The sequence below is a fragment of the Balaenoptera acutorostrata genome, chromosome 20 (genome assembly GCF_949987535.1).
Source record: "Balaenoptera acutorostrata chromosome 20, mBalAcu1.1, whole genome shotgun sequence".
NCBI lineage: Eukaryota > Metazoa > Chordata > Mammalia > Artiodactyla > Balaenopteridae > Balaenoptera > Balaenoptera acutorostrata.
In genome coordinates, this window is record NC_080083.1 from 54,511,439 (window position 1) to 54,536,344 (window position 24,906).

Sequence of the window (24,906 nt, forward strand, 5' to 3'; positions counted from 1 at the left end):
ACTGCAAGGAAGAGTAGCCCCCGCTCACCGCAACTAGAGAAAGCCCACGTGCAGCAACAAAGACCCAACGCAGCAAAAAATAAATAAATAAATAGATAAAATAAACTAAAACAAACAGCTACTGAGCCTGGCCGCTCACGAGAGGTGGGCGAGAGTGACACTAAGGTGACACAGAGGAGTGACCGCAAGGCCCTCCCCTCACCGAGCTGACCACCGAGAGGAGATGCGGACACTTACAGAGCCAAGGACCACTCGGGCTCGGCCCCAGTGTCCCCCAAAGGGCCTGGATTCCCACCCGGCCCTACCTGACAAAGTTATTTGTCCTCTCGGTTTTCTTGTGTACAAAGTGAGGGAAAGACCACGCGGGGTGACAGTGTGCATTAGCTGAGACAGTACACGAGGGGCTCACCCAGGAGCAAGCACAGAGTAAGGGCTCAGTAAACCACGGCCAGCTTTCAGTCGCCCTTCGTGGCTTCCAGCTTCCGTGGCAGACAGGACACCGGGAAGACGCCGAGAGAGCTAGGCAACCAGACTAAACACGTACCAGCAGGTCCTCGAAGGCTCGAGGGGACGGACTCTGCCTTCTCCGCGTTCTGCTGGTTTCTGCCCTGGAGAATATTAAGGGAGATCCCTGACAGAAGGCAGCCAACTCACCCGCTCAGGATGACGCTGTTGTCGAAGAGGTACACCTTGATGTGCTGGAGGCCGATGGTCTCGTTGAAGCGCTCGGGGATGAGGAGCCGGAGGAGCCCACGGAGGTTAGGCGTGTGGAAGAGCGAGACTCGGACCTGTTCTGGAAACCTCTGCAGGAGTGGGAGCAGCATCGTGCGAGAGTTTTTCCTTCCTGAAGACGCGGGCAAGCAGGAGGGAAAGGACGGCAGAGTCACCCCAGGAAAAACACGCAGCCGCCAGCGCAGCACCACCCACCAAGGGCCTGCGCAGCTGTCCAAGTCAGACCGCCGGGAGCTGTTTTCAGCCAGAGGGGCTCCGGGAAGCTTCTACCTGGACACCCACCACATCTCGGGGCAGGACTGAGCGGCCCGTGTAGCGGACATCCGCTCTTCCAGCCCCACAGCACCCGTCTACCCACCTCCTGGTAACTGCGCCCAATCTCCTCCCGGGGGCGCCACCCAGCCCCGCCCTCCCATTTCTGCTCCGGGTGAAGATGACTCTGACCACCCTGGCTCTGGGAAGGCACGCAGGCCCAGGCTGGGCCGGTCAGCACACTCAGGAGCCTCGGCACAGAGCCCGAGGCAGGCCGCGCAGGAGCTCCAGGCTGACCATGAGGGAAGCAGATGCTCTTCCAATGGACAAGATGCGGCAAGATGGGCCTGGGACTGCCAGAGGCTGCCGCAAGGAGCCAGACAATGAAGCCAGCCCAAAGGTCCAAGCCCCAAATCACGACCCACCCGAACCAGGTCAGACGTGGAAGTCAAAACAATTCTCTTTTTCCCAAAGTCATTTTTACTTGGACTGTCGGTCACTTGCCACAGACAGAATCCTGACGGACAGGCTGTCCTGGGCCAGCCCAGACGGGCTTTAAACAGCCTTGCTGCTGGCTGAGGACAGGGCGGTGAGGGTGTAATGCCTCATTCTTCCTGAACGAGGAAGAATCAGGGGGCCAGGGAGGGCATCAGACCTACCTCTTGAGCCCCGCGTGAAGTCTAAGAGAATGGACACCCTGAGGTCGGAAGGAAACTTCGCCTGGAGTGACTTTTCTAGAGCGCTTTCCAGGCAATCCACCTGCCAAGAAAAGACCCCAAAAGAACAGAAATGAAAGACCTGAAAAGATGGTTATGTATTAAAGGAATGAACCAACCTGTCAGCTAATGCCCCCACGGTCCTCTTTGAAAACACACACATATACACAAGCATGTACACGCACACACCAGCCACGCTTGCCCAGAAGCCAACGCTGCAAAACCTCTTCACCTGAGGCCAGCGCAGGAACCGTAATCAGAAGACACGGCGTCTGCGGCCCGGGCCTGGCAGGAAGAGGGCTCTGGGGGTCAGGGACGCGGTGCCCAAGGGTCTGGACCTCGCCGCTCTTGAAAACACTAAGACACAAGCTCCCACACACGTTCCAATGGATCATCCTTACAGGCACACAACGAACAGTGCCCCACACATGGAGAGCACTTGGTAAATACTCGCTGAACGAGTAAGTCCAAGACACAACCTGCCCACTGCCACTCTCCACAGGCTGGACGTGGCATTCTTCTCCCAGGAGAACAAACACGCTTCCCAAGCTGGCAGCTTAGAGCACGTCCTGAAAGCGGGGCAGCCTTTCCTCAGACAGGAAGGGAAGGGGTGGGCTCCCTCCTGCCCCCCACCCTTCCCCCTCGCCCTCTACCACAGCCCCTGTTCTCTTCCAGCTCCGCCCTGGGGGTTTCTGAACAAGGCAAACCAAGAAACAACACTTGCTATGGGCAAGGGTCCATCTCACTCTCTCCGAGTAGAGAGCCATCCAGGGACTCCAACAACACAACGACCTCATTCACACTCACTTCAGCTCAACCTACAGACTCTGCACTGGGCTCATCCTACAAGAAGCCCCCGCTGCACAACGGGTGACGTCTGCTCCTTCCCAGCCCCGCGTGTCTCGTTGGAAGGGACAAGCACAGCATGACAGCAAGTCTAGGTGGAGCCAGGCTGGCCGCAGACCCACACCCGACACCAGCCCTGGGCGAAAGCAACGGCCAGCTCGACCTGCAATGCTGGCTCCTCTGTCTAATACAGACTCAGAAAGCCTTCTCTATAAAGGACCAGAGAGTAAATATCTTGGGCTTTGCAGGTCAGATGGTCCCTGTCACAGTTACTCAGTTCAGCCACTGTAGCAAGAAAGCAGCCATAGACAAAACAAAAATTAATGAGAGTCTCTATGTTCCAATAAAGTTTTATTTATGGACACAGAAATCTGAATTTCACATGCTTTTCATGTGACACAGTTACTACTCCTCTTTTCATTTTTTGCCAAACATTGAAAATGTAAAGCAGAGGACATGGGTTTGAGCTCTGGTCCAGGAAGATCCCACATGGGGGAAGATCTAGGTGCACGGGCTTCAGTAGTTGTGGCTCGCGGGCTCTAGAACACAGGCTCAGTAGTTGTGGCGCACGGGCAGAGCAACTAAGCCCGTGCGCCACAACTACTGAGCCTGTGCTCTAGAGCCCGTGAGCCACGACTACTGAAGCCCGCGCACCTAGAGCCCGTGCTCCGCAACAAGAGAAGCCACCGCAATGAGAAGCCCGCGCACCACAATGAAGAGTAGCCCCCGCTCGCCACAACTAGAGAAAGCCTGAGCGCAGCAACAAAGACCCAACGCAGCCAAAAATTAAATAAATAAATAAATAAATAAGTTTATTTAAAAAAAAAGAGAGAAGCCACCGCAATGAGAAGCCCATGCACCGCAACGAAGAGTAGCCCCCGCTCGCCGCAACTAGAGAAAGCCTGCGCGCAGCAACGAAGACCCAACGCAGCCAAAAATAAATAAATTAATTAATTAATTTTTAAAAAAGAAAATGTGAACACCATCCTTAGCCCATAGGCCACACATAAATAGGCAGTGGCCAGATTTGGCCTGCGGGTCACAATTCTCGGAGCCCCGGCTTGGCAGGCAGATGGCCTATGGCCCCCTGTGCAGGGTGAGCAGGACACGGGCCAGCGAGGTCAGAAGGCCCAGGATCACATCTCCCTGCACCCCTAAGCTGATCCTCCTGACGTGCCCCCGAATCTGGGGCACAAGCACAAAAGCTGGCCTGAGACGCAGGCCAAGGAGGGCGGCTCTACCCCAACTCCACGGCTCTGCACAGCCCGAGGTTTTAGGGTGACTCACTACTGCCAGGAGGACCACCCCTGCTTAAACCTTACCAGTTCCTGTTCCAAAGGACCTGTCCCCAGGTAGAGGGACGCCATCACGACCCGCCTCTTGGCTACTTTTATCTGCCCCTGAAGAGAAGAAACAATTCAAAATTCATAATCACCATTTTCATAGTTCACTGAGAAAGATACAGTACTTTGATATTGGAGGCAAATAACACTCCAAGATGAACTATCCTGTATCTTCACCAATTAGTATTTAAAGCAAGCCCCGAATGTGTGTGGTAACCTACCAGATAAGGACCCACAACCCTAATTTAAAATACTCAGCCTGAAAGTAAGGCATGATCTAGCCATGCTATAAGATACAGCACAGCCACGAAAAGAACGAAGATCTGTGCACACTGACCTGAGGGGATGTCCACAGTGCACTGCAGGGACAGAAGCAAATCACTGAACAGAACGTAAACCATGCTCCCCCGTCACCACCCCATGCACACCTGTACAGGTGTAGGTGTGTGTGTGTGTGTGTGTGTGTATGTGTGTGTGTCCAAGGAGCAGAGCCAGACGAGGGAGTGCGGGGGCAAACTTGCACTCCTGCCCCGTCTGCACAGCTGGGGTTTTAAAATGAGCATGTAATTTTTATTTAAATAAATTTATTTATGTTTATTTTTGGCTGTGGTGGGTCTTCATCGCTGCATGCGGGCTTTCTCTAGTTGTGGCGAGCGGGGGCTACTCTTCATTGCGGTGCACAAGCTTCTCATTGCGGTGGCTTCTCTTGTTGCAGACCACGGGCTCTAGGCACGCGGGCTTCAGCAGTTGTGGCACGCGGGCTCAGCAGCTCTAGAGCACAGGCACAGTAGTTGTGGAGCACAGGCTTAGCTGCTCCGCGGCATGTGGGATCTTCCCGGACCAGGGCTCGAACCCGTGTCACCTGCATTGGCAGGCGGATTCTTAACCACTGCGCCACCAGGGAAGTCTCAAGTATGCAATAGTTTTGAGATGCAGACAGACAGGTACCTAGCTAGACACACAAACAGAACACACCAACATTCGAAGATGATGCGTCAGTCCCAATAGCCAGCGTCCTCTCCCTAGACCTGCTCCAGCCATGGGAGGACACCGGACCCCTCACCAGCGCGGCCAGGCCCCAGAGGAGGTCAAGAGCAGGAAGAAGGGCAGCACCACCCTCAGGGCAAGCTGGAGAGGGCACCGGGGAGGCAGGACACACGCACGTGCTGGCTTTCCCACATGGCCCCCACAGCCTGCACTGTCGATGGAGGAAGAGGGGCATCTTGACTAGATAAACACACCAACACACCACTGGGAAAGGCTTATATGCAAGGAACAAACAAAAGAATCTCCTATGTTTGCTGTTTCCTTCGTTTTGTTATTTATTCAGATGGTTGCTTGTGGGGAAAGTGAGTATGAAGACAGGAAAGAGAGGAAAACAAGTAAGGTGTGAGGCAATCAAGTTCGGGCAGCAAAAGTCTACGCAGTTGTTTGCCACGGCGCCAGGTCCTCTGGTACAAGCTCAGCTGTAACGAAGGCGTGGGCCCAGGCAGAAACCACGCTGCACTCTCTTCTCAGGGAACACGGGCCACTCTGTCCCAGGAAGAAACACATCCCGCTCCACACAGAACGTGCCGGAGAACCCGCCCATGACTCAGTGCAGAAGGCAGGGAACGGTGGCCTCGGCTTCTTCCTGGCCTGCTGGGCTGAGCCCCTCACGTCCCTCCTGGCTGCCACAGCCCCACCCACCCCGAGCAGGTGTGCCGCGTGGCCTCACCTCCAGGCCAGGGGACCCCCACGTGGAGACTCAGTCCATCCTTCACCCGGAGTTGATTGGGACACTAAGAACCACCTCCTCTGAAAAACCTGTTTTTTCAAGCCAAGCAGAGAACCAAGTAGGAGCAAAGAGCAAACAGCCTCAGCATCAGTTCTACACAAACAAGGACACACAGGAGAGTCAAGCAGTGTAGGGAAGTGGGAGAGAGCATGCACGTATGTGCGCGCACACACACACACACACACACACACACAGCATACTGGAACAAGCCAGCCGGAAATTAAGCTAAGAGTGGATCTACAGAACAACAGGGCAAAGGAGAGAAAATGTGCAAGCATTCAAATGAACTAGAGTTTGTTGTGCAGAAAAAGGAACATCTACATGTATTTCCTGTTATGTCCCAGCTCTCCTCCTGACCGCATCATACCTTAATTCTAACATCATTGAATTAATACAAACTCAGAATTCATGTAACTAAAAATTAATTAGCATTTAATTACTTCATTCCGATTAGCAGTTTAACCACAAATAACTAGACGTGGCATGAACACCTGACTAATGTATTGAAAGTTGAACCCCTCCCAAATGCAAAGTTTAGCATCTCTACCAAGAGAGAAGGTACAAACTTTAGACAGAATTACGGAAAAGAACCAGGATCACGAGAGCTAAAACCAGACATCCAGACTTTCCAGTTACCTGTAAATACTCTCCACTGAATTGAGAGGCTCCCGGCCACTTCCTACATATCAAATCCCATCCATAGGTCGTTATGTCTCCATTTGCTGTCGTCTACTTTATGGAGCTACTGTGTGTTGGAGACGTTGCCGGGGCAGGAGTCTGCCGTGCCCTAACCAGAAGGAGGTTCGTTCCCTCCCAGACGTCCTCGGCGGGGACGTGCCTGCTGAGGTCTCCAAGCTCTCACTAACCTCCCGTCTAGCCTACATCTCCAACACGGAACGAAGGGAATCAATCTGTTCACAAGAACCAAAACCTAGGACCTGACCCTCAGTGCCCGCAAGCTCTGAGCTGCTCCACCTGAGACATCAGCCACCCAGGGGAGCTTCTGATCACAGCTCAACTCAGCCATCTGTGAAGCTGAAACCTAACAGGTGGAACCCACAGGAATGAGCTGAGCAGCCAGCAAAAGTTTCTAGAACAGAAGGTGCTTCAGCCCAGGACTCAGCCAACCTTATGCCCCCAAACCTCTAATTCCATGTTTGACCCTCTCTCTCTTAGACACAACTTACCTTCATGAGCTCAAAAAACTCTGCAGGTGAAGAAAGCACCCTGACGTGAGAGCTGGAGACTCCGAACTCTGGAACCAGGTTTCTGATCCACTGGAAGCGATGCACGCCCTCCGGACACAGGCAGCAAGGAGGCGAGGTGACGTGGGGGACAGCTGGAGACAGCAGAGGAGTCAACAACAGCCATGGTGGCCTGGGGAAAGAGACATACAAAGGGTCACACTTCTCAAATACTTCCTCACAACTCTCTCTCAGCTCCTGTGGGCAAATAAGAAATTTGGGGGGGGGGGGGGCAGCGGGCAAACTTCAGATTTCCTAGACCATCTTAAGTGAGCCCCAGTCAAACTCTGCAAAAGAATTTTTCAGCCCCTACAAGTTCAGCAACTTAAGAAGTGCCAAAGCCTATGGATAAACCCCAAACTTTACGTTGATTCCAAACAACTCAAAATTTAGAGCAGCCACAAGTAAACTCAAAAAAGCCATCGCCTGGTTAATGCCCCCAACGAACCCACCTGCAGAAAGCTGCCAAAGGCTGCCTGCAAGGGCAGGTCTGGTCTCAGTCTGGTGAGTACAACCCAGACCCCCGGTTGTCTGACTGATGAGATAAATGGGCTTTTATTCAAGGAAGGACCCAAAAAAAATTAAGTTTTCTCTTTAATACTAGGATACAGAGAGAAAAGCTGGCGCTGGAAGAGGTCATCTCAAGAGGGGCCAGCAGTGACAACAACTGCCCCTTCACCCCTGGACACATTCTCCTCAGAGGTCACGCCCCGTCTCTGGCTGGTTCCCATCCACTGAGGCCAAGACCGCAGTAAACGGTCCCCTGCCCGCTGAGCCTCATCTCTGTCCGGATGACAAGACCCCTGCGGGGGCCGGGGGAGGGCAGCGCACACCCAGAGCCCCACACCAACCAGCCCCTCATCCGGCTTCCAGCAAAGAGCAGCAGGAAAGTCCTTGTCAGCGTGCGACCTTCACCACGGCCTCAAGAGGGACTCTAGGGAAAGGACGCTTAAACACCCCAAGGCCTGAAGGGCCACAAATTCCAGGAAGATGATTTCATTCACTTGCCTCCTGATAAAACGCTGAATCTTCCCAGGGTTCCTGAATGTCCCTACACACACGCCAGATGGCCCGCAGCTGTGCTTCCCAGAAAGCCCACCGGGCTGTCACGGAGACTCATTGCCAAGAAAAGTTTAGTCAGCGGGTGGAAGACAGCGGGTCTGGACCCTGGGAAGCCAGGGTTCACCATGGGCCTCCGAGCAGAGGTGGGGACCGCACTCCCGGGCATCAGCTTGCTACACTTCTCCTCTGGCTTCCGGGTAACAAGCAGCAAATTAAAGGCCTAGACGTGTAAACAAGAGACTGCGGCCTCGATTTCCCCAAAATGGAGGCCATGCTCCTGCTGTGCTCAAGGCTACCTTCCAGAGGGGAGAGGGAGCGCCTTCAGTCCAACGGAAAACCATGAGAACGGGAAAGGTGCACAACAATCTATCAACGTGAAGCCGCAAAGGGGGCCTAAAGTCTAACGTTCATTAATTAAACATAGTCTGTCTGAGGAGGAAAACCCCACAGCACTGTAAGATCAACTGACCTCCCAATCTCACAGCACTTATCGCTCAGACCATATAAAAAATATCCAGGGTGTCGCCTGCACCCCAGGCCATGCAGTCAGTCCCCACGCGTTCTTCAGATGAGCCAACAGACTCAGAGCCGCTCCCAAAAAGGAAGATGAGGAAACACCTCTTTGGCACACAGCAACCCAGAAGAGGGCAAGTGCCAACTTGGGCCTCAATCCAAGTTGGTGTACGGGGGAGGCACGGCCGGCCTGGGCACCACTGCCCGCAAACCTGGTGGCCTCACCAGCGTACACACCTGAAATCATCTAAGAACACAAAAGAAAATGCTAAGGCTAATTAAGGAAAGATCAAAATATACATACAGTGCATGTACTTCAAGTGACCAAAAAGGGGAGCTGCTGATGCCTGAGCTGCTGGGGAGGCCTCACAAAACCCTCCCTCCAAATGGGCTTTGATTGCCTGGTGGGATTCAGACAGGAAGTGCGGGGGCTCCAGGCGAGGAGAGGTGCAAACAAAGGGAAGAGGCAGGAACTGCCAAAACCCACCAGCGCCAGAAAAACCCAGGAGGGGCTCAACAGGCAGTCCAGAGAAGACACACAGCGACTGTACGGGGGTCGGGCCCCCGCCACCCGGGAGAGGGGCTTGGCAGGACAGGCTTGGCCTTGGGCCACCGCAGGCAGGTTGCGGGCCTGTCGGGCAGCTCTCCTGGGAAGCTTTAGTCCAAGTCCAGATCAGGGCCTCAGTCCAAGATCTGCTGAGGGCTTTTTTATGTTGCTTCCTGTTTAACCTGTGTACTGACAGGTTTATTTTTGTTAGAGAGGAGAAGAACTGAAAGCCAATTAGGTTTCAGGGATTCATCGTGGAGGAGACCCAACCCTCGAGTGGTAACTTCACACTCCAAAGAGGAAGGTGCTTGGAAAAGGAGCACAGAGTTTTATAAAGGCCCCACAAGGTCGGCACAGGTGGGGAGGCCACATCCAGACCCCAGACACTCAAAATCTAACTGCAGCACCTGGGCCGGGGCACAAGCAGCCAGCCCCCATGGGAGCCAGTGCAGGGGCCCACGTTCTCCGTGCATCTCAGCCAGATCCCCACGGGGGCGAGTTCCCGCTTTCCATGACGGACGCCTGGGAATCTTCTCAGAAAACACTTCTCCCCATGCCAGCCACAGCCCCTGCTGCACGGTAATCCCAGCCTCCAGGGGCCGACCACCTGCAAAAGCAATTCCCCCCCTCCAGGCAGCTGTCCCAGGTCAAAACCCTAACCCCCAAGAGACAGGAGGAGGCAGGGAGCTGTGGTTACTCTACAAAAAAAAGCAGGGCTGTCACACTCACCATTTAGAGAACTAAACAAACACACACACAATTTCCACATCTAGGCCTGCACTCCCCTGAATCATCTCTTTCTAGATACCATCTAGCTCCCATTTCTAGTTACAGGGAGGAGGAAGTGGCAGGGGCTGGGGGGCCAGATAATAAGGTTCTGCCGCCCTCTCACTCCTTTACTCCGGATTATCAAGGAAGTTTGGAGGACAGGGCTAGGGCCAGAGCAGGGGCGCGCCCTGGTACTCGAACTCAGGCAAGCCTAACTACTTTGCTACAGCCCTCAGCCGGTGGCAGAGGCGGCAACAACAGTGCAAAACAATCCTCAGCCCACAATTCTGAAGGTGAAACTGACAGCATCCTCTCCAAAGGGTGGGCTCCAGCCACCACCCACACAGACACCTGACTCTGGGGAAAGAGGTTCAGCCAGGTGATTTAGGGCTTCCTGTGAAATTTGCAGACAAATTCCCTGAGCTGGAGAGTGGGCTGGGCCTAAGTGCTGAGGACCGCTGACCTGGGGCCACTCCCTCCACCTGGAGAGGGGCCTGGGGGAATGGGGTGAGAGGATGGGGGGGTGACTCTAGGAGGGCACAGTGAGTATGGAGGGGGAGGGCGGTGGGGAAGAGAGGGAAGTTTCTTCCCAGCATCTCTAAAAGGAATCCATGTCTGGACTGCCTTGACCAAGAACAGCATGCAGTAACACTCTTGTCCGTGGTCCGGGGGCCACCATTAAAGCAGGGACAGCAGAAGCCTGCCCTAGACAGGACGATGCACCCACCCGACTCATGAGAGGCACAGGACAGCAGCGGGACTTGAGTTCAGAGTAGCCAGCCAAACCGAAAGAGCGAGAGCAGAACGGCTGCTGAGAGGCCGCGAACACAGCTATGTGCAAGGGAAGCTTCAGGAGACGGGAGAAGGCATTTCTCCTTCGTGTGCGGAGACAGGAGTTTTCCATTCCACCAAACATTCTGAAGCTGCAAGTGCTCCATGGAAAAATACTGCCACACCTTGCATTCTCCGTTCGTCAGGATGCACAACAGTGCGCCTGGAGGTCCAACCGAGCTCTCACGGGGGCAGTGGAGGTGCTACTAAGGAAAGGCAACACCAGAGAATTCCACCTGGGTCTGCACTTCACCTCCACCAGGCCCCACACAGCTCTCACGGCTTCAGAGGACACAGGTGCTTCCCCCGGGGCCACAGTGGTGTCACCCACCCCATGGGACACGAGGAAGCAGGCCCACCTCCTAGCGTCTTTTCAAAACAGGGTCTGCAGGGCTTTGAAGGAAGAAAATGGTGATGCCGGAGGACTGTCTCCTACACTAACCACAAATCCACCGTGGACGGCACAAGAGTTCTGTCCCCTGTACCACACCAGGGCACTACTTAAGTGTCCTGCACTCAGGGTCATGGTCTAAAGGTCCACAAGCTCTCCGGGGACTATAAGATTCGTGGTACACACTCTGTGGTTTGTATCCCACCCAAATCTGTACAAAACGACGAAACAAGAAAGTTTTTAAAAGAAACTGAGCTCTCCGGACTGCCATATTTTCAGAAACTACTTTTTAAGAAAAACCCACCCTCCCCCCGTCACACACATTTAAACGTAAAGAGGTGAAGTGATGAGAAAAGACCAAGTCATAACACTTCCTGAAAAAGGCTCGAAAAACTACACGAAAGGACGAGACTTCCTGCAGCCCCAGCAGCAGGCAGCCCTTCCTGACTAACGCAAGACCTAAACCCAAGTAAGGGAAATGAGTGTGAATTCCCGTAGGTCACAGAAGACCAACGGCCGCTGAACTCCCACAAGTCCGGCACGAGGCCGGGGCTGCCAGCATGTGGCAACACGCTGACTCTCCTCTTGGCTTGTCCAAAAGAAAGTCGATTACATCGAGGGGCTAGAAACCTAACATATACTTATAACCCACAACACACCTCCGTAGCCAAAGGCACCAGGCATAGCCAAGTGCCTGCGGAGAACGACTCACACGTTCTACTAATCCAAACTGCTGCAACCAGCCTGACTTCCCGGCAGTGAAAATGACTCATTTACATTACTCAGATCACGTGTTTACAAGGGCATTATCTATCAGACAGCTTCAATCCCAGGCTAGTTTCTATCTACCAGCACACAGCTGGCTGACCAGCCTAATTCATCAGCAGCAGCAATGTGCTCAGAGGGTACTCAGGTTAATATGAACCTAATAAAGCTACAATTTACAAGTCAGTCAGCTGCAAATCTTATTTTAATTCTCTGCAAGATCGAATTTGAATTATTTGGGGAAATCATGCTTTGATTCTAAATATCCCCCCTCCCACCCATTCTACTGCTATAATACAAGAGGTGGCGCTACTGAACTCTAATGAATAAGGAGGACTGGGTCCCAGCATCAGAAAACTCAGAGAAAAAGTAATTTCTGGAAATCTGGTGGTCCCTCAGAGTAGAAACCACTAAGAAGTTGAGTAAGAGTATGTTGAGCTGGCATTACAAGGTAAGGAAACCTAATAAAAAGAACAGTTTGCTGGTTATGTTTCCCTCTTACACTCAGGAAAGTTAGGACACCCCACCACCACCACCCCCCACACACACACACATACACACACCTAGAATAAAGAAAATAGAACTTGGGTTTCAAAAATAAAGACTTTTCTGCACACATAGCTCAAATTGAAAATAGTTTTAAAAAAAGAAAAAGGAGACCACGGAGAAAATATTTCCTTGTATGGCAGCAAACTCGGTTAGGAACTAACGCCCTCTTGACACATTTTCCACCAGGTCTCATACTCCAAATAACAAGTCAATTCTGTGTAGTCTGATGACTCCAAGAAACTACCTGAAGTTTCTGTCTTCCTCTCCTGAGCGCCAGATCTGCCCTTCACCTGAACAGTGAGCGCCTCCACTTGGACCCACCTGGATACTAATTGACATGCCCCGAACTCACCTTATCGTCATCCCCCAAACCTGGTCCTCTTTCTCGCTCCCTGTTTTAGTGAAGCATGCCACCACCCATGTGGTCACCCGAGTCAGAAACATGACCTACCTCCTCAGCACCCCCTACACAACCCCCCCCCCAGGGCTGATTCCAGCCCAGCCCTCTCCTCTCCTCCCACTGTCCATGACTTCATACAAGCCCTGCCCCCTCAGGCCTAGACCATTATCAAGAGAAATTGTACAGGGACTCTCAGAGCTTGCCTCGCTCGGTCTCAGCCCAGCTCCTCTCGCTCCCTCCCGTCCCTCCTCAGTACGCAGTCGGCTCCTGGAAACGGTTTGAGTACCTGTGGCACCTCAGAGCTGCTTTCCGCTGCTGCCACCATCAGCCTACATCACTCACTATCCTTCCTTGAACACTGGCTCCCCACTTCCTCACCTAGCCCACTCCTACACGCCTCCAAAACACAGCTCCAAGATCATCACCACCAGGGAGCCTTCTGTGACTTCCAGGTGTGCCTTAGTGCCGCCATGACCTTTCCTACCTTACTTTACTATTGTCTGTTTATGGGTCTGAGCACCTTGAAGGTAGGACTATGTATGTTTCCTTGGTACCTAGCACAGCATAGCAGTGCTCTATACACGCATGCTGAATAAGTGAATGAATCCAGCTGTCCATGGTAATGAGTCAGATGCCTGCTTAAGAAAAAACAGCAGTATTTCCAAATCACTAATTAGAAGTAATTTTTTTAAATTAATTAATTTATGGCTGCTTTGGGTCTTTGTTGCTGCACACGGGCTTTCTCTAGTTGCAGTGAGCGGGGGGCTACCCTTCGTTGCAGTGCACAGGAGTCTCATTGCCGTGTCTTCTCTTGTTGCAGCACGGGCTCTAGGTGCGTGGGCTTCAGTAGTCGTGGTGCACAGGCTCAGCAGTTGTGGCTCACGGGCTCTAGAGCACAGGCTCAGTAGCTGTGGCGCACGGGTTTAGGTGCCCTGCGGCATGTGGGATCTTCCCGGACCAGGGCTTGAACCCGCGTCCCCTGCATTGGCAGGCAGATTCTTAACCACTGTGCCACCGGGGAAGCCCCTAGAAGTAATTTTAAATAGAGTTCTCTGTAACTATGGCTGTCTCTAACTGAAAGGAAACCACTGCAGTAAAGAACTGTTCCCTCTCACCACTCCCCTTGCTAGTCACGAGGATTTACCAGGCACTCCAACAGTTGAGTCAGACCGGCAAGCTAAAATCTAAAATAAGTTCATGACTACACAGAACTATTATCAATGAATCGATGATCAGAGTTACAAGAAACCACATCATTCGGGGAATGAGGAATTGGCTGGTGCAACTCAACAATGGAGAAGAAACGAAAGTCAGCAGCCACTGGAGGTGAGTGGCCATACAGACATGAGTAACCCCAAACACCCAGGCCACAAAGAAGCAGAAAAAATCTGCAAACCGAATAAGGCAAAGAAAGGGTCAGAACCCCACAGTACTGTAGTAATACTGCTCAAAACATTTATCCTCCGTCCTAGCGCAGGCATCACTTCCAAGGATTATAAGACGCAAATTTCTGACATTTGTGTTTCTATGTCTGTGATTTAACTGAGTTCCTGGTTTAATTTTTGACCCAGAGTCTTAACCAACTTAATCAAAAAGAAATATAGAGCCACAAGTCCTGCATCCACTAATGCTATTTACAAAAAAGACTTTTGAGAAGTCAATTTAGACTATCCCCACGGCCACATTGCCCTCTCTCCCCACAGAAAAACACACAAGAGAAATGTCTTTCTTAAAAGCATTTGTGGTGATTGCCCCAACAGCCTTTAGCAATCAACTCCAATGTTAAACAGTGATTAATCATGAAGTGCTTTTCTGTATAGTTTAAATACATACAAGGGAAATGACAAAATGGCCTAAACATCTCGTCCTTGAGAACATTTTTTGAAACTTTAAACCAAATTTCTCAGTGTTTTGATACCAGGACGTAGACGTCATCTGACTTCACTACCCACTGGAATAAAAAGGTCTTTGCTAAGCACGAATTACAGAGCACGGAGGCCACCTCTTCTACACCCCACTTCCACCGGGTTCACTGATGTGAAACTCAAAGCCGTTCTGATCAGTAAGCTTCCAGGAGTTCCGTCCTGGGCTGATTCTATCACAAAAAGTTCCCCTAAGTCAAACCTGAATTTTTGCTGAGAATCTTCCAAAGTAACCCAATAAGAAGCAAGTTCCTTTCCATACCTAGAATCAGCACACATGACTGGACCACAGATCTCTCTACCAAAGGCCAGAAGGTCACATCTCACCCTAGTAGCAGATAAAAATCTAAGGCGCAAACTCTGCAAAAGGACGCAGTTCCAAGATTTTTTTTCTTAAGAAACAAGTGTAAGGCTGGAGTCTCTCCAACAAGAAAACTATTTGCACATAAGTCTTTTTTTTTTTTTTTTTTTAATATTAGCAACAGCAGCAGGCCTCTTAGGTCAGCATGTACTTGGCAAATGTTTACTTCGAAAGACCACTGCCTGAACGAACTGCTTCAAAGCCTACTTCACTATTTCCATAACTCACTTCAGTACTTTTCCAAAACACAGGCCCTTTGCAAAGTGTAAAAGGGGTTTCACGTGGTTCCTCTTCCCTGGCCTGAGTGCTCCAGACTCAGAATTGCTTCACAGCCCTCTCTGGCAGGATGTGAGAAATGTTGCAGGCACAGAATCCCAGCAGGGCTGATTCACTCCCGTCAAGTCACCTCGCAGCTAGGATTACTTAAGGAAAAGACACCTCCGGACCCAAACAGTGTCTCTCGCGAAGACTCTCCAACACACACACCCCGGGGCCCAAAGCCACGCACGAACTCATCCCCCCGCCCCGGGTGTGCACACAAAGCCCTTTCGCTCCAGCGTACGAGGACGGAGGCCGGGCTCGCCCCCCGCAGGCCCGGGCCGGCCCGACCGACCTCGGGCGGGGGCCCCCTCCCCGGGAAGGCCGGCGGCGAGGCGGGACTGCGGGGGCCGGGCGGGCCCGCGCGCAGGGACACGGAGAGCTCACCGCGACGCCGGGGGCGCCGGATGAGGGTCGGGGCCGGGCGCGCCCTCAGCCCCACCGCTCTCTCACCTCCTGCGCCGGCGGTCCCGGTTCCTGCCGAGTCGGTCGGACAGGCGCCCCAGGAGAGCGGCCAGCCCGGGGCGGCCAGGCAGGAGGCCCAGCAGCCGCCTCCAGAACACCAGCCCCGGCGCCGCAGCCGCCGCCGCCATGGAGATTCGCCGCTTCCGCTTCCGGCGCGCGAGAACTTTATTGACAACCGCGCGCGCGAACACGGGCGGCGCGCGGGAGCCTCGAGGGGAGGCGGACCCACCCCGCAGCCTCCGTTTCCCGCCAGGGGGGCGCAGGTGTGCTGCGCGCAGGGGCCAGGCCGTGGAGGAGCAGGGCGCGGGCACCAGCATCCCCTGACTCGGTCTCGATACCGGATGGGGGTGGAGAGTGAGAGACATCACCTGTCAGACCCCACGACCAAGTTCAGGCTGGACCTGACAGGCCGAGCCCCTGCTCCAAGGTGTTAGCTAAGATGTACAGAAGTGGGTGACCGTTGACTCACCCGGGCGCACTGAGAACGAAAAATCCCCATCAGACCCAGGCGGGACCATCTTTCACCTTGTCAGCCCCGGGCCTGCAGCTCCAGGGCACAGAGAAGCTCACCCAGTCTAGGTGCAGTAAAGACCCCTCCATCCTCCCCATGCGCCCAAATGCATACACACGCTGTAACCCGCCCCTGGGAACTACGGCTCCATGGCCAAAGAGGCTGAAGGAGCTCATCCCTACAGCCAAGAACACTTTTTTGTAGCTGATTTTAAAAAGGTAACAGATGACTCTCATCTGTATCATGTGGTTCCTTGGCAGGATCCACATAGGCTGGGACTTGGAAACTGGAAAAGCTGTAGGAGATAATCATATCCTACTTATGGCGGGGAGGGGAGGTGTTGTGTGGTTAAAAGGATATGGACACACAGGATACAAAACATTCCGAATTCTGCTTTCAACAAATTACCCGAGGAAATGAATTACACATTCCTTACAAGAATGTTCATCTCAGCGTTGTTCATATCAAAAGTCTGGAAGCAATCAACACTAGGGAGTTGGTTAAAGAATGGTAAATCACTATGTTGGAAGACCGTGCATTCATTAAAAAAAAGTATGTTCTAGAAGAATGGTTAATGGGAGTTCCCTGGTAGTCCAGCGGTTAGGACTCTGTGCTTTTACTGCCATGGCCCTGGGGTTCAATCCCTGGTTGGGGCACTAAGATCTCAGAAGCCGATCCTGCAAGCCACATGGTGTGGCAAAAAAAAAAAAAAAAAAGAATGGTTAATGAGGGCTTCCCTGGTGGCACAGTGGTTAAGAATCCGCCTGCCAATGCAGGGGACACGGGTTCGAACCCTGGTCCGGGAAGATCCCACATGCCGCGGAGCAACTAAGCCTTTGCGCCACAACTGCTGAGCCTGAGCTCTAGAGCCCGCAAGCCACAACTACTGAGCCCACACGCCGCAACTACTGAAGCCCACGCGCCTAGAGCCCATGCTCCGCAACAAGAGAAGCCACCACATTGAGAAGCCTGTGCACCACAATGAAGAGTAGCCCCCGTTTGCCACAACTAGAGAAAACCCATGCACATCAACGAAGACCCAACGCAGCAAAAATAAAATAAATAAATTTATTAAAAAAAAGAATGGTTAATGAAATTAAGAGTAAAATCCAGATTTCAAAGAGTAGTATAGAGCTTATCCCATTTTGTTAAAAATTTGAGAGTGTGGGTACAGACAGACTGAAACTAAATATACCAAAATGTTAACATTGGTTATTTGGTGCTATTTAAGAATTTCCAAATTGTTTACAATCAGAGAGTACTTCAGATTTTAATTTTTCCTTTAAGTTCAGATAGCTTTACAAATACAGGGTGGAATTTGATTCAACTCTTCCAAGTTAGAAGTGGTGAATCATCAAATTGCCTAATTTCCAGGAACTAGAATGAAACTATCCCTTGCTTGGTTCTACTTTTGCACCATGCCTGGCACAGGGTAGTTGCAGGGCCAAGGTGCTGAATGGCTGCACCATGATGCTGGGCAATGAGTACCACGTGGGCCACAAGAGCATCCTAACCATCCTGAAAAGAGCTGGCAGCTTCTTTTCGCAATGTGATGCTTTGCTGGATAAGGTATTAAGTGAGACAAGCAACCATAGTACCATCCCACTGGGAATTTCTGATCTAAAGTAAACTATAGTAGCACACAGAGATATTGACAGTACGGTAAGTTAAACTAAGGAGTATTTACATTAAGTATAAACAGCAGTCAATGACCCCAGTCCTTTCTGAAGCCACACACTGAGAGCCTCTGGCCTTCCTGGCTACTTTGAAACAGTCAGAGCTACAACAAGAGTGAGGCAACTACGACTTTGCCCTACAACACACACATTTAGAGTTGCAAAAATTTTAAATAATGGTTTTCAGGGATTGAGCAATTTTTTAGATGGTTACATTTTTACATGATGACAGCACGCAAACACTGTTTCCTCCAAGAAGTCTCATCTGGGCTAGTTAGGGAGAATAAGTAGAGGAGATAGTCATGCTCTCAGCTAACACAGGTGGCCCAGAAAGGCTGCCTGGGAGCACCCCCAAGCTGCTTGGAGGACAGGCAGTCTGAGCAGACACGACGACAGCTGCTGGGGGTTCTCAAGTCACACCTTGATGACCCCAGACGAGAAAGCATCTGTCCTCTGAAGCCCCTCGGTGGCTCGGAAGCCCATCCGCTGAGCCCCCCTCATCCTCCTGTCTGCACCCACTGCCTTCTCGTTAGTCTGCTTGCTTCTTCCCAAACAGGAGGTGCCAGGGTGAGAATGACAGGGTCGATGGACTGATGACCGAGATCATGTCTTCCCAAACGGAAAAGGAAACCCATTCATGAAAAGGAGGGTTGACGTCAGGGAGCGGTGGGCTGCTGCCCCTGAGAGCGGGGCTGCTCTCCCAGGCAGGAAACACCAGGAAATCCTGAGCCAAGGGCCCGTGCCTCACTGTCTGTGATTCACTCCCTGGACCGAAAATCATGCCAGTGTAAGAGGAAGGCCCCTCCTTCCAGAGCTTGCTTTGTGAGCGAGGGTCTCTCCCAAACACAGGGCTATTGCAAATTCAGGAGGGAGGAAGGGGCTGGCCAGCCCACCTCCTGCCTTGGTGATGAGAGACTCTTCTAGGTTAGTTTGACCTGGAGGCTGCTGGGCTGTTTCTGAGGATCACACTCTAGTTTCGTAGGGAATGCAGCCTGGGTACTAAGGATGGCATGAAACCAGCCTTGGGGCCACAGCCTGCATCCCCCTCCATTCTTCTACTCCATCACCGCCCGGCCTCACCAGCCTGGCCTTTTTACCACCCTTCAAACTCCCCACACACATTGCTGCCCTAGGATTTCTGTGTTAGTTGTTCTGTCCGCTTACAATGTCCTCCACCACTGCCCCCCGCCCCCCATCCTTCGGAGCTCTGTCTAAAGCTCGCCCTCCCCTAGAAAGGCCCTCCTGGACCCATAACAGGATTTTATTTTCTTTCTATTAAGAACTGTGATCGGGCTTCCCGGGTGGCGCAGTGGTTGAGAATCTGCCTGCCAATGCAGGGGACACGGGTTTGAGCCCTGGTCTGGGAAGATCCCACATGCCGCGGAGCGACTGGGCCCGTGAGCCACAATTGCTGAGCCTGCGCGTCTGGAGCCTGTGCTCCGCAACAAGAGAGGCCCCGATAGGGAGAGGCCCGCGCACCGCGATGAAGAGTGGCCCCCACTTGCCACAACTAGAGAAAGCCCTCACACGGATACGAAGACCCAACACAGCCATAAATAAATAAATAAAATTAAAAAAAAAATAAAAAGTATATTTAAAAAAAAAAAAAAAAAAAAGAACTGTGATCTAATCTTATTCATTGGTTGATTGCCATGTCTTTTGTCTTCCTGCACCCCCCCCCGCCCCCAAATGTGAGGCCTTAGAGCACTGAGGCACTGAGCACCCAGAAGAGGACCTGGCACCAGAAGCCGACTCATTCATGTTGGTTTGATAAATGCATGCATGGCAGGAGGTGCGAGCTCTGGAGCCTCCCGGCTGCAGGAGGGAACCAGCCAGTTTGTGCTTTTCCACCAAGGGTGGGGCGATGGTGGCTTGGCCTCCTGGGATTTTACTGACCTGCTGCCACAGATCACTTTGCAAATGTGGCAGCTCACAGAGCCCTCGGTCTCCCCTCAGGCCATCAGCCCTTTACCTGCCTTCATTCTCCCTGGGATATGCTCTCCCCACTGAGCTGTTACCCTGATCTTTTCCAGCCCTTGATACTCTTCCCCCCCCCCAAAACTAAGACCTGACCACAGTCCTCCCTGGCATGAGACAGGCTTCTGTTCCCCCAGAGCAGAGATTGCCAAATGTTTTCTTAAAGGGCTCAGTGGTAAATATTTCACACGTTGGGGGCCAGTCTCAGTGGCAACTACTCAAGTCTGGTGCAAAAGCCACAAGCAGTAGAAATGAGTGTGGTTGTATTTTCAATAAAACTTTATTTACAAAAGCATCCTGCCAGCCCTGCACCATAGTTTGCCAACGTCTGTTTCAGAAAATGGCTTTTCCCTGGGCTGCAGCAGTGGACCTGGCATGGGCCCCACCGGGCTTGTATGGCCCTAAAACAGGGAGAGATGGGGTCTTCTGGCACCAGGGACCTGAGGAAGTTGGAGTTGCGGGCTGTGAAGAACAAATTGGCCAAGCACTGAGTTCAAACCAGCAACCTCGCTGGTAGGGGTGGAGAAGCGGTCAAGGTTCTTGCATTTGTCATTTAAACTTTTCAGTGTCAAAAATCTTGTCATCTGCAAAACAAAATACCTATTGCTCAATGGCTCTCTTGCCACAAAGAGGCCCAGGATAATCTGGCATTTCATCAGCAAGAAGTCAGAGCCCACATTTCTGGAAATGCCTCCTGGGCAGAGCAAGCCAGTTTGCTTCTCTGTCCCGGTGAGAGATAAATGCAGCTCTCAGCTTCAGGGGAATCTCAGCCTCTTGTGGTGTGGCAGGCAGCCAGCGCCACCCCAACCAGGAGCTGCAGGCCTCCTCGTGATCCAGCAGCCCAGCCCGTGGGGAGACACGGCGGCCCGTGGCCAGTTATGTCCCAGGGAATCCCAGGCTCCCCGGGAGCCGCTTGGGTGGCGGAGGTGAGCTGCTGGGGGGGCTTCCTGGCAAAACCCCATCCTGCCCCACCTTCCTCTGCTTCTCCCTGCCCAGCCCTCACCGTGATTTGAAGCAAGAGGCTAGGTGTGCCCCAGGACTGGTACCAGAGTCTCCAGCAGGACAAGTCTCCTTGTTGAGATGAGGCCAAATCAGACCAGGCCCCAGCAGCTGGGAGAAGAGGCTCCGACTCCCAGGCTCAGGCTTGATTTATTTCCAGTCTCCTGGAAGTTAGGAAAGAGACTCAAAGGAAATCCCCCAAAGTCAGTCGTCCTTCTTACCCCTTAGCCTAGAGAGGTGGGAAGACAGAAGCCAGGTAGAGTTGCCACATCCATGCCTGCAGCTCCTGGCAGGAAGGGGAGTGGGGGGAGGGCGGTCATCCTGGGTGGTGGGCTATGCTGAGCTGGAGAGCCCAGGTCCCATCTAGAGGGCCCACCAGACCGGCCAGATTGTTCCCCAAAAGCCCCCAATTCAAATGTGGATGTGAAATTGCCAGATTTTTAAATGTTGTCTCAAAAATGTTAAATTCTGTACAGGTCAACTAATGCATCTGTGGGCTTCATTCAGCCTGTAGCTCACCACTTCACAGGCATCTTTTGATCTTTAAAAAAAAAAAAAAAAAATGCCCCAGATACCACAGGAGGAAGGGTAACTGTAGAAGGTCATAGTTCATCTGTACCTTTTGCCTTTTGAATATTGAACCATGAGGCTGTCCTGCCTGTTCGTGAAACATCTTTTCGCTTTACAAAGTTCCAGAAGTCAGAGGTTGTGCCTGACCCACCTCCCACAGTAGAATGGAGTAGAATATTCCATCTTCTCTGCTCGTAGCTGCCTCAGGTTGAGCTCAGAAGCTGGGGACTAAGGCCTTTAGTGGGTGGGAGGGAGGGTGAGAAATGAGACAGAAGTGGACAGTGGGAAAGATGCTTGGTGGCAGAGCCCAGGCGCCCTGATGCTGGTGGTGCACCTGTCGCAGACTCTGCTTGCTCCTAGCGCCTACAAGCTGGGAGACATGGGGAGGTGACCTCTCCAGACCTCGGCTTCCCATCAGTCTGCACGTGTCCCTTCCTCAGGGGTTCCCTTCAGATGTCTCCCCCTATAGACTCGGTGTCCCCATAATATGCTCACACAGCCCCTGTGACTTCTCCTGCAGAGTACTTAGCACAGTCGAAATTAATTAATCATGACATCAATTGTGGGAGAACCTTGTACTTCTGGAAAGAATCTAAGCCCCATGAGGGCCCAGAGTGATAAATTCCAAGCATCCAAACCAATCTCTGACACATAGTAGGTGCTCAAAAGTTACCTCTTAAAGAAATGAATGAATGAGGACTTCTCTGGCAGTCCAGTATTTAAGACTTCACGCTTTCAATGCAGGGGACACGGGTTCGATCCCTGGTCAGGCAACTAAGATCCCCCATGTCGTGGGGCGTTGTCCAAAAAAAAAAAAAAAGGAATGAACGGATGAATGGTTTTGTAAAGTAAGTCTTGCAGGAGCAAGAAGTGACTCTGAGTAGGTCCACTTACCCCAGAAATCTGCACTGCCACCAGCATTTTATTTATAATTATCGGGGTCTTATGAAATCCTGGGCAGGGGGCAGTTCACGTACCCAGGTGAAGACACTCTGAACTCCACTCATGTGAGGCCAGGTGAGTGCAGCAGGGGCAAGAGGCAAGGTGGAAAGCAAGGGAATCGGAGAGCCAGCCCCCAATGTCATACCTTAGAATCTCACCTCTGTCCCTGCTGGAGACTCCCACCTCCCACTCCTTCTGAGTCACTTCTCTGCCATCCCGGCTGGTTCCAGACCTTGGGAGCCTGCGAGAGGATACATCACATCCCTTTGAACTTGTCCAAGAATCAGTGCGTGCCAATGTGTGCTTCAAATTCAGAGGAGCCAGGGACCTTCCTAGGGGTGTCACACACCTGGATGGGGGACTCAGGAGGTTTTCGTGGCAACCCTGCCACTGCAGGGAGCCTGAGTGCAGGGCCAGGAGGTCAGTTGAGATGCTGCGTGCACGCCCAGGGAGAGAGGGTGAGCAAACCTGACCCAGGAGCCCGGTAGGTAGAGGGCTGCCCACTGCCGTGCTCCATCAGCCAGCCCAGCTGGCTACTGTAGGGCAAGCCGGACCCTTGCATCCACCTGGTCCCCCACCCATCCTGGCTCTCCAAGGGTGTCTGGAGCCCAGGAGCCTGCCTCCATCCTCACCCCCCTGCCGGCTCTCCCTCTCGGGGCACTGCCACTTCAGCTCCAGGCTCCGGGCCAGGCCTCATTTGCATTACAGCCCAGATGGTTCACCACAGCCTCGCTTCCCAGAACTGCCCGCTACCCCGGTGTCTGTTCCCGGGCGCAGGAAAGGGCACGGGTGCATGCACAGTGGCCGCTTCAGAGCAAACAGAGACTATTCCCATCCCAGCTCAGGACAGAGCAGGGCTGGTTGGTTTGGGGTCAGGGGAGATAGCTGGCTAGATGCTAACGCCCCTCCTTTTCTACCCCCGACTCCGAACTTGGAACAGATGTGGATTCTTCTTCGAGCCGGTGGAAGAAACTTCTCCCCCCTCCCAGATACCCGACACACACTTTGTACTCTCCAGGCCCTCCTAGAGTCACCCTCCCACCCCCTACCCCCTACCCCCTACCCCCTACCCCCTACCCCCTACCCCCTACCCCCTCTGTGGGTGGAGGACTGGAGCCCCCGGGCAGGGGTCTGAGCTCAGACCCAGCCCAAGTGCCAGAAGGGAGAGGAATCTGAGAAGGCAGGGTGGGTAAGTGGGTGGGTGGGTTGGTAAAGTGTTTTCTTTCCCTCCCTCGGCACTTTTTCTGGGAAATGCCAGAGGCCAGCTGGGCCTGGAATGTCAGAAAGAACTCCTCCACTGCTCACAGACATCTGAGCCATAAACCTTTTCATTAGCTCTGCCGCCCCTCCCGGCAGAAACAAAGGCCTGCAAACTGGAATGGCGCTTCCAGCTGTGGGCCATTGTCCAGGCCTCCCCCGCCCGCCCCTCAGGATTGTCTAAAGCAGGAAAGAGAGAGGTCGGGGTCAGCCTGGTATGCGACCCTTGGACCTTTCCTCCTGCACAGGAAAGGTCATCCCTGCCATTGCCCTGCGGCTAGCAGGGCCGGTTCCCGCCATCAGTCCTGGTGGGCAGGGGCTTCAGGTAAGAGGGGCTAAGATGCCCAAGGAAGCCCAGCCCTGGGAGAGACTCACTGGGGCAGCGAGGGGCAGGGCTTCCAAGAGGTCAGGTGAGACACACACCCCCCCATCTTCTCCAGATTGTCGAAGAGAAAGGGGGGCAGGAGAGGAGAGACCTCATTGCCCCTGCCTATTTCCTGTAACCATCAGCACTAGCCTATGAAGCTCCAGAGGGAACGAACCACAGTCTTTTCCCCACCACTGTATCCCCAGGCTTCCCCAACTAACTGGCATGTAGTAGAAGCACAATCAACGTGGGATAAGTAATATCAGGCCACTGGGCAGTTGAACCCAGGGTGCCTCCTTGTGCAGTAGAAAGCCCATCAGTCTTGAGACAGAGGGAGGCCTTGGGCTTGGTGTTGAGCAACTCCTGTGGTCTGAGGCCAGTCTCCTAACCCATCTGGCTGCAAAGGCAGCCACCATACAGAACAATGGCAACGTTAGTGCCCACGCCCAGGCTGGCTCCCGGAGGACACGGAGATCATGTGTGCAAGTATGGGACCTTGTGTTCACCAAGACGTGCCAGAGCTTCCTGCAACCACCCCACGGGCACCAGCATTCCCATCTGAGAGGCTTGGGCAAGAGCTCATCATCTGTCACACACCATGAGTAAGTGAAGCCCCACGGGCAGCTGAAACCGCTGTGTACTTCCCCTCCATCATGAATGAATATCTTTATTATCTTTATGACCAAGCACCTTTGCCTGGAAATGGGATTCTGACTTCATAAGAAATTCTGCAAAGGGAGAGATTCTGAAAAGGCAGGAGCCTCCTAAATCCCGTAGCCAGGGAAACAGCGTGGAGGGGCAGAGG

General features: G+C 52.8%; 1 protein-coding gene and 1 long non-coding RNA gene across 7 annotated transcripts in view; both read right to left on the bottom strand.

Moving 5' to 3' along the window:
• The window catches only part of PGS1 (phosphatidylglycerophosphate synthase 1), a 65,060-nt gene extending 49,117 nt beyond the window's left edge, over window positions 1–15,943 (bottom strand). For 5 of the 6 annotated variants that reach the window (XR_009006265.1, XM_057535591.1, XM_057535589.1 and 2 more), the window contains exons 1-5: window positions 15,791–15,943; window positions 6,854–7,043; window positions 3,869–3,946; window positions 1,644–1,743; window positions 655–844 (exon numbers count right to left, since the gene is read on the bottom strand). Coding sequence is in view for 5 of the 6 variants with exons in the window: in XM_057535591.1 (XP_057391574.1) it covers window positions 655–844; window positions 1,644–1,743; window positions 3,869–3,946; window positions 6,854–7,043; window positions 15,791–15,930 (698 nt within the window). In the remaining variant the exon portion in view is untranslated. The remainder of the gene's footprint in view (window positions 1–654; window positions 845–1,643; window positions 1,744–3,868; window positions 3,947–6,853; window positions 7,044–15,790) is intronic. The other variant, XM_057535592.1, reaches the window with a different exon arrangement.
• Window positions 15,944–20,436: 4,493 nt separating this feature from the next.
• LOC130705982 (uncharacterized) lies at window positions 20,437–22,280 on the bottom strand. The gene is made up of 4 exons (XR_009006405.1): window positions 22,209–22,280; window positions 21,585–21,770; window positions 20,970–21,129; window positions 20,437–20,550 (listed from the first exon to the last, which is right to left on the bottom strand). It is a non-coding gene; the product is annotated as an uncharacterized LOC130705982 (long non-coding RNA).
• Between the last annotated feature and the right edge of the window lie 2,626 nt (window positions 22,281–24,906).